This window comes from Dryas octopetala, chromosome 3 (genome assembly GCF_963921425.1).
Source record: "Dryas octopetala chromosome 3, drDryOcto1.1, whole genome shotgun sequence".
Lineage (NCBI taxonomy): Eukaryota > Viridiplantae > Streptophyta > Magnoliopsida > Rosales > Rosaceae > Dryas > Dryas octopetala.
The window spans coordinates 7,463,357-7,471,578 of NC_141368.1; the positions used below are offsets into that span (position 1 = coordinate 7,463,357).

The 8,222-nt window shown below is 42.2% G+C and overlaps 2 protein-coding genes across 2 annotated transcripts; both read right to left on the bottom strand.

Annotated features, from left to right (window-relative positions):
• Positions 1 to 585: 585 nt before the first annotated feature.
• Positions 586 to 2,600, bottom strand: LOC147290336 (uncharacterized). The gene is made up of 7 exons (XM_086235792.1): positions 2,462 to 2,600; positions 2,104 to 2,374; positions 1,770 to 2,005; positions 1,480 to 1,695; positions 1,274 to 1,375; positions 1,113 to 1,193; positions 586 to 1,023 (listed from the first exon to the last, which is right to left on the bottom strand). The coding sequence occupies exons 2-7, from the start codon at positions 2,372 to 2,374 to the stop codon at positions 586 to 588; spliced, it is 1,344 nt and encodes a 447-aa protein (XP_086091918.1). The 5' UTR covers positions 2,462 to 2,600.
• LOC147290337 (uncharacterized) lies at positions 2,592 to 6,240 on the bottom strand (the record flags this gene model as incomplete). Its single annotated transcript, XM_086235793.1, has 3 exons — positions 3,894 to 6,240; positions 3,394 to 3,802; positions 2,592 to 3,308 (listed from the first exon to the last, which is right to left on the bottom strand). Coding segments are annotated over exons 1-3 (3,423 nt in total), but the record flags the coding sequence as incomplete, so codon positions are not given.
• Between the last annotated feature and the right edge of the window lie 1,982 nt (positions 6,241 to 8,222).

The following is an 8,222-nucleotide window of genomic DNA, read 5'->3' on the forward strand; positions in this document are numbered from 1 at the left end:
CCAAACTTTTGGGCGACGAAATTGGTTCGTCGAGCAATTATTCGCCCAAAATGTGTCGCCCAAGAGTTTGGGCGACGAATCCATAAATTTCGTCGCCCAAAGACACCAGGGGGCGACGAATTTTTTTTGTCTCCCAAAACATAAAATTCGTCGCCCAAAGAATGTTTAGGCGACGGACAAATTTCGTCGCCCAAAGAGGGTTTGGGCGACGAATCCACTTATTCGTCGCCCAAAGCATGTTTGGGCGACGAAATGATCCGTCGCCTAAACAAGATTTGGGAGAGGAATAGCTAATTTCCTCGCGGGAACGTGCTTTGGGCGACGAACAAATTTCGTCGCCCAAAGAGGGTTTGGGCGACGAACATACTTATTCGTCGCCCAAAAAGGGTTTGGGCGACGAAATTTGTCCGTCGCCCAAACGTATTTTATTTAAAAAAAAAATTTTTATTTAAATTATATATATGAATTTAATATTAAAAAAAATCTTTATTCAAAAATTATATAAAACAAAATTAATAAATTTATATATATCCAAAATATCCATACAAAGTAGAAACAATTTAATTAATACATACATACAAATAACTAATGGCCCCCTAAGTCAGTAGCATCATCGACACCGGTGGAGGAGTCTGGCATGCACTGGTCGATGTTGGGCGGCAGCACAAACCCAGGTACAATCCTGGCCAACTGGCCAAACATCTGCTGCATCTGCTGCACCTTACTCGTCTGCTCCGCATATGCCGCTCTCGATTCTTCTAGCTGACCCTTCAACAACTGCACTTCAGTGGTCAGGTTGACTATATCTGCAGATGGCTGAGATGAAGACCCGGCGCTGAGATCACGAACCCGACCCGCTCCCATTCCGCGTATCTCCCTACCACGCCTAACACCCAGTGTCTCCGTCATAATACGAAGACCGGCATCGGGATCGGGGACTGAGATCGTCTCCAATGGAGTGTCCGGAGGGTACTGGCTGGCCACCTCCTCCAAATAACTCGCCTTCTTGGCGAGCATCTCAGCCTTCAAAATATTATACACAAGTTAGGAATTAAGAAATCAAATACAAGAATTTAAATTTGTGAAATAAAACTAAAATATAAAAAACTAACGTGCTTCGCCTTGCCCTTGTCGTTGCCGGGTCGGGCATAAACATCCCCGTAGTTATCGACCTCCGGAAATTGCGAACCAGCCTGAAAAAGAATGTAATGTTGACAAAAACTCAAACAATACTAAGGAATATATATATATATTAAATTAAATAATAGCGCACCTGACGATATGACTCCACCCGGTATGAGAAGGGCATGGAACCACCATGATGATCAATCCTTGCGGGCGCTTTCCGGTTCTGAAGATTGGCATTCGACTTCCTCTGTTAAATATGAAGCAAATTGGAAATGCACATATTAGTGTATACACAATAAAGGAATAACATAAGAAAAAATAATTGTGAAGTCCTAAAATGATATAACATACCAAAAATTCCGGACTCTGAAAATGAGTGCACAACCACTGCCACTGATCAAGCCGAGCTGCCATCTCCGGAGGAGGGCTGGCCAATGCCTCATCTGCCGATCCAAACATGTTATATTCTTTGTGCAGCTCGTGCTTCCATTGGGCGTACACTTTTCTCAATAACTTCTCCATATACCTAGCTACATCCGGATCCTCCATCCGAATGTCATAGTTTACCTGAAAAAAATGCAATTATCAAATTGTTAGGAATGATCAAATTAATCATTTTATATTAATCGAAATATACTCACAGAAATGGAGCCCATAATGCTCCTCTTGATGGCGTCATCAACCTTTTCCCAACTGGGGAAAAGCATGGGGCATTCACCACGGATAATCGATCCGACAAAGGAAGCGAAAGTACTATGGACCTCCTTGCTCGGTCGTAGGTGACCTTGCTCAATAACGATTCGAATCCTCTCGTTCGTCGTGCGAGTGATTCGCGACGCCTTCAACCCTCTACTTATCCCCCTCGTGGTTTTGGTACCTAGAAAAGCAAATATAACATATTAATTTCACAGTAATCTTATAACATCTAAATAAAATTAAACATAAACACAAGTGATGTGAAAACATTTTTCTTACTCTCTGATGATGAGGCAGTACGAGTGGATGATGCAACATTATCATATGCACCATAACGGTGACCCCGTCGGGCCCTCCGTGCCGACTGAATCCCAGACCCAGTACTAGATGAGAAATCTGGGGCTATCGCCGGGGTCGAGTCGCCCTGGGCTATGAGGTCGGGCTGGGCTGCAGGGGCGGGCTGGGCTGCAGGGGCGGGCTGGGCTGCAGGGGCGGACATAGATGCTAAAGTGGACCTCCGAGATCCACCCCTGTTCGAGATCAAACTCATCTGCACAATTCAATAAATATTTATGTTAGTAAAAAAGAAAACTAAAGTAATAACTTACTAATAATCTGAATCATCATTATCACTTACTAATATGAATCACCATTATCAATTACTAATCTGAATCACCACTAGAAATACTCATTTCATCATCATCATCATCGATACCATCAACATCATCATCTTCATATTCATCTTCATCTTCATCTTCATCTTCATCTTCATCTTCATCATCTTCATCATCATCATCATCATCATCATCATCATCATCATCATCATCGATGAAATCATTAACATCAATTCGGGGAAGTGGCCCAAGATCAATTGATAAGGCATCGATCTCAATTGGAGGAACGTCATGTATCTCGACTTGTTGTATGATAACATCATTGTTGTATGGATTAGGTATGGTCGAAGATGAATCCTCTTGATAGGCCACGTCATCCTGATTTTCTTTTTCTGGAATATCCCATATATTTCGATTCTGAATCATCTGAGCTACTTTCCAACCCACACCCGCCTTAGGGTCATCCAGATAACATACTGGTTTTGCCATTGTGGCAAGAATAAATGGATCATTCTCATACCATCGAGTGTTTGTATTCACAGATATTAAGTCGTAATCGAGTTTAATACTGTTGTTCCTATTCGGGTCTGTATTAAACCAATCACACTTAAATAACACAACTTGAAAGCGATGCGAGTACAAGACTTGATGTACACTCGTCAGCTTGCCGTAGAAATCAACCGTGCCAGTGTCCAAGTTCTCTACACAAACCCCGCTATTTTGAGTGCTCAAGATGGCATCTCGTTCTACAGTTAAAAACTTGACTCCATTCACATTACATCCGGAAAACGTTTCAACCCATTGAATACCACTCGCCAAACTCATTAACTCCTTGTATAACGGCGAATTATCATCAGTCAGCTTTTCCATCTGTTAAAAGACAATAGAATTAATATATTACAAAAAATTTACAAACACATGAACGAACTGATCATTATTGTCAGTAATCACTTACATGTTCCTTAAACCATTTAGGAAACAATTCCCGATGCTTTTTCTGTACACGTTCCATGTCCCATCTTGGATAGTCGCGCTTCATTAGTTCCTCATGCTCAATGCGTAAAGAGTCAACTTCTTCGCAATTGTTGAGTATGAACCAATGAGCCACCTCCATATCGTGTTTCGAGAATTCAACAGCTGATTTAGGGGCTTCGCCAAATGGTCGTGTAATTTGAGAAAAGACAGAAAGTGTCTCATTTTTTTCACCGCCGTCGTCGTTGCGTTGGGGGCGATTGAATGACGTCTCAACACTGCTGAGGTACATTGCACAGTACGTGATGGATTCATTTGCAATGTATGCCTCTGCTATGGAGCCTTCGGGGCGTGCCCGATTTCGGACGTACCTTTTGTAATTACCCAACATTCTGCAAATGTAATTACATAGTGAGAAAAATTTTATGAGTAACATAGAGCTGAACTTGGAGAATAGTAATGAAATAGTTTAGAAATTGTTACCTTTCTATTGGGTACATCCACCGATAACTGACCGGCCCAGCAAGAATTGCCTCTTGCGGTAAATGTATCATTAAATGAATCATTATATCAAAAAAGGCCGGTGGAAATATTTGTTCAAATTTGCATAGGATGTACACAATCTCATCTTTCAATTTTGCCATGTCCGACACGCGCAACGTCTTAGCACAGATATGCTGAAAGAACCTCGACAACCCAACAATCGGTTCAACCACATCTTCGGGCAAAAACTTTCGAATACCCACCGGAAGCAGACGTTGCAATAAAACATGACAATCATGACTTTTCAAGCCCAAAATTTTTCCAGAGTCGATTTTCACATTTCGAGAGATATTGGCCGCGTATCCATCTGGAAATTTGACCGATGCAAGAAACTTTAAGAATTCTTTCTTGTCCACAGGCTTCATGGTATAAAATGGATGTTTCTTTATCAATTTATCACCCTTCTTCGTTAACCACAAATGTTTCCTGATGCCCATTTCTTGCAAATCTTGTCGAGCCTTAATTGTGTCCTTTGATTTTCCCTCAATGCCCAAGATTGTCCCCACCAAACTTTCGCACACGTTCTTCTCAATATGCATTACATCGAGATTGTGCCTGATTTTCAACTTGGACCAATACTCCAACTCGAAGAATATCGACTTGTTTGTCCAATTTAGATGTGCAGGTGACCTTGGCATATTTCGTTCTTTGTTAGAGGGATGTTTACCAATCCGGCCAAATTCTAAGTTATTCAACTGCCTCAAGATGTCATCACCAGATAATTCTTTAGGTTTCACGCCCATCTCCTTTTTTCCGTCAAAGGCCTCCTTACTGTGACGCCATTTATGATCCCCCGGCAACCATCTTCGGTGGCCCATATAACATACTTTACCACCATGCCAAGCGGAAGTTATATCTTTATTACAAGTAGGACATGCCATATAACCCTTGGTGCTCCAGCCTGATAAATTCCCATAAGCTGGGAAATCATTTATTGTCCACATGACTGCCGCACGCAAGGAAAACATTGTTTCGGTGGACTTATCATATGTCGGCACACCATTTTGCCACAATTCTTTCAGCTCATCAATCAACGGCCGCAAATATACATCGATCTCCTTGCCAGGGGATTGCGGTCCTGGAATTAATAGCGTCATAATTGTGAATTCTTTTTTCATGCATTTCCAGGGAGGCAAATTATAAGGAACCACGACCACTGGCCAAGTGCTGTGAGATGTGCTCATATTTCCGAATGGATTAAATCCATCAGTAGCAAGTCCTAATCTGACATTTCGTGCATCTGCTGCAAAATCCGGATATATCTTGTCAAATTCTTTCCATGCGCTTCCGTCTGCAGGATGTCTCATCACATCATCCTCAACCCGCTTATCTTTGTGCCACCTCATGTCAGTTGCAGTATGTGTCGACATGTACAATCGTTGCAACCTTGGCTTAAGTGGGAAATAACGCAACACCTTTTGCGGAATCTGTTTCTTTCTCTCTACAGACTTGTTCTTATATCTCGGTTCATTGCACACAGGGCATTTATCCTTCCCTTGGTGTTCTTTGTAAAACAGTACACAATCATTCTTGCATGCATGAATCTTTTCATATCCCAAACCGAGATCTTTCAACACCTTATTCGCAAGATAATGGGTTTCAGGTATATGATTGTTCTTTGGAAGCATTCGTTTCAAAATCCCCATCAACTGATCATAACTTCGATTCGAATGTTGATTAAGTACTTTCCAATGCATTAACTCCACAACAGCAGTTAGCACTGAGAACTCTTCACAACCAGAGTACAATTCCCGCTGAGCTTGTTTCAACAATCTCTCGTACTTATCAAACTCTTCTCTTTGGATTTCGGGCAACCCATCATCTTGATCCATATTATCGCTCTCTGTATCATGCTGACTGACTTCGTGATCTAGCGATGCATATGGATAAGCATCGTTTATTATGCCCATCACTTGGTCATTATCATCAGCAACAGATTCAGTAGGCTGCAGAATTGTTTGGGTCTCCGAGGACGTCGAAGCATAAACTCTCGGTTCACCATGATAATACCATGTCGTATAGTTGTGTGACATCCCAAATCTCACCAAATGAATTCTGACTTCACGCACTGTCTTCCATAAAGAGTTGTTACAATTCCGGCACGGACACCTTATATTATTCTGAGCATTGACATGTTCCTGTGCAACTTGGATAAATGACTCGATCCCATACAAATATTCATCACTAACACGATTCGTATTACGTATCCACTGTCGGTCCATGATGCCTGTTTCCATATTACACGACAATTAGAAAACGATGCGTCACCATTCTTCGTCTCCTTATGCCTCCGGTAAGGGCCCTATCCCATTCGAGAATGCACATATGTGTCGTGGTCAACGCTCACACGACGTGGTTTTGATCTGGGAAAATTTCGGCAGCATCTCCCTATGGTTCTCCAAGTGCACGACGTAGATATTTAAAACAAATATCTAGTATGCACTCGAAGAACACATAAGGAGATGTTGCCGAAATTTTCTCAGATCAAAACCACGTCACATGAACCGCTAACCACAACACATAATTGTGCACTCCCAAACTGTCCATGGGTAATTTGGACAATTCAAGAATCATATTGGAGCGCAGTCACGCCAACCGGCCATGCGCGCGTCCAATAGACTCTCGAACGGGTCTAAGGTATCGATTGAAATTTAGTGTACAAAGTTATCCACTGATAACTTCGCACGACTAGTTAAATGTACAAAGTTATCGATTGATAACTTCGCACAAGCGCTTCGTGCCACATGACCTCACCCAGTACTCGAGGAGTGCTGGACTACGTCATCGAAAATTTCGCAATTAAAACTAAACTAAATGTAACATACAAACTAAATTATAATTAATTTAACAATATACATATAAGCATACAAACAAACTATTAAATTTTAGCATATAAAAACATACAAATTAATTAATGAATTTTATAATTAATTTTAACATACAAACTAATTCACTCAAAAATTTAATACAATTATATATGAAACATTAAATACTAAATCATACAAAAACTTAACTAAAAGATAGATTAAACACATACCTCACCAAAAATGCAATTATCCTTCACAACAAATGCAACAATATCCTTCCTTCACCACAAAAATAAATCATTGTCAAATATAAGCCCAACATCAATCTAAATTCAGATTTCACAACCAAACCACTAAATTAAAAAAACCCACAACATTAACTAATTACCACTAAAATCAGAAATTTCACAATCAATTTATGCAAAATCCACAACAAGTACAAAATCCACAATATTAGAAAACATAAAAAACAGAAAATATCATAAAAAACAGAATATACCAAAAAAAAACAGAAAATACCATAAAAAACAGAAAATACCAATAAAAAACAGAAAATACCATAAAATACCAGAAAATACCAGAAAATACCAGAAAAAAACAGAAAATACCAGAAAATACCATAAAATACCATAAATTCAAAAAAAAAAAAATAATACCTGTGAGCTGCTGCTTTCGGCTTCGAGGTGGGGGGGGGGGGTTTTTGGGTGACTGGTTTCGGCTGGGGGTGGGTTTCGGTGGGGGTGGGTTTCGGGTAGGGGTGGGTTTCGGGTGGGGGGTGGGTTTCGGCGGGGGGGGGGTATTTTCGGGGGTGGGTTTCGGCGGGGGGGGGGGGGTATTTTCGGGGGTGGGTTTCGGCGGGGGGGGGGGTATTTTCGGGGGGTGGGTTTCGGCGGGGGGGGGGGGGGTATTTTCGGGGGTGGGTCTCGGCGAGGGTGGGGAGGGGCGGGTGGGTCTCCGATGGGGGGGGGTGGGTTTCGGTAGGAGGGGTGGGTTTTCGCGGGGGGTGGGTTGCCGATGGAGGGGGGGGCGGTTTTGGGTTTCGGGGGTAAAATAAACTAAAGGAGGTTTTGGGTTTCGGGGGTTTCGGGGAAGGAGGGAGGAGGAGGAGGAGGCGGAGGGAGGAGGAGGACGAGGAGGAGGAGGGGGAGGAGGGAGTGAGAGCTGAGGGAAGGAGGAGGCGCTGCGAGCTGGGTGAGGTGAGTGAGTGATCGAGCAGACTGAAGTGAACCCAGAAATGGGTATAAATCTAAAGACTTTGGGCGACGAACAAGCATTCGTCGCCCAAAGTGACTTTAGGCGAGGAATTAACAAGTTCGTCGCCCAAAGTCACTTTGGGCGACGAACTTGTTAATTCCTCGCCTAAAGTCACTTTGGGCGACGAATCAACACGTTCGTCGCCCAAAGTTGTTGACTTTAGGGCACCGTTTAATCCCGCCATAATTTCAGACTTTGGGCGACGCAT

What these genes read in the sequence shown, in the direction of transcription:
- LOC147290336 (XM_086235792.1), bottom strand. Translation starts at nt 2,374, where the DNA reads ATGAGTTTGATCTCGAACAGGGGTGGATCTCGGAGGTCCACTTTAGCA. An exon ending in TTCAGAGTCCGGAATTTTTG is followed by an intron (nt 1,376 to 1,479) that starts GTATGTTATATC and finishes CATATTTAACAG; the next exon opens with AGGAAGTCGAATGCCAATCT. An exon ending in GGGTGGAGTCATATCGTCAG is followed by an intron (nt 1,194 to 1,273) that starts GTGCGCTATTAT and finishes ATTCTTTTTCAG; the next exon opens with GCTGGTTCGCAATTTCCGGA.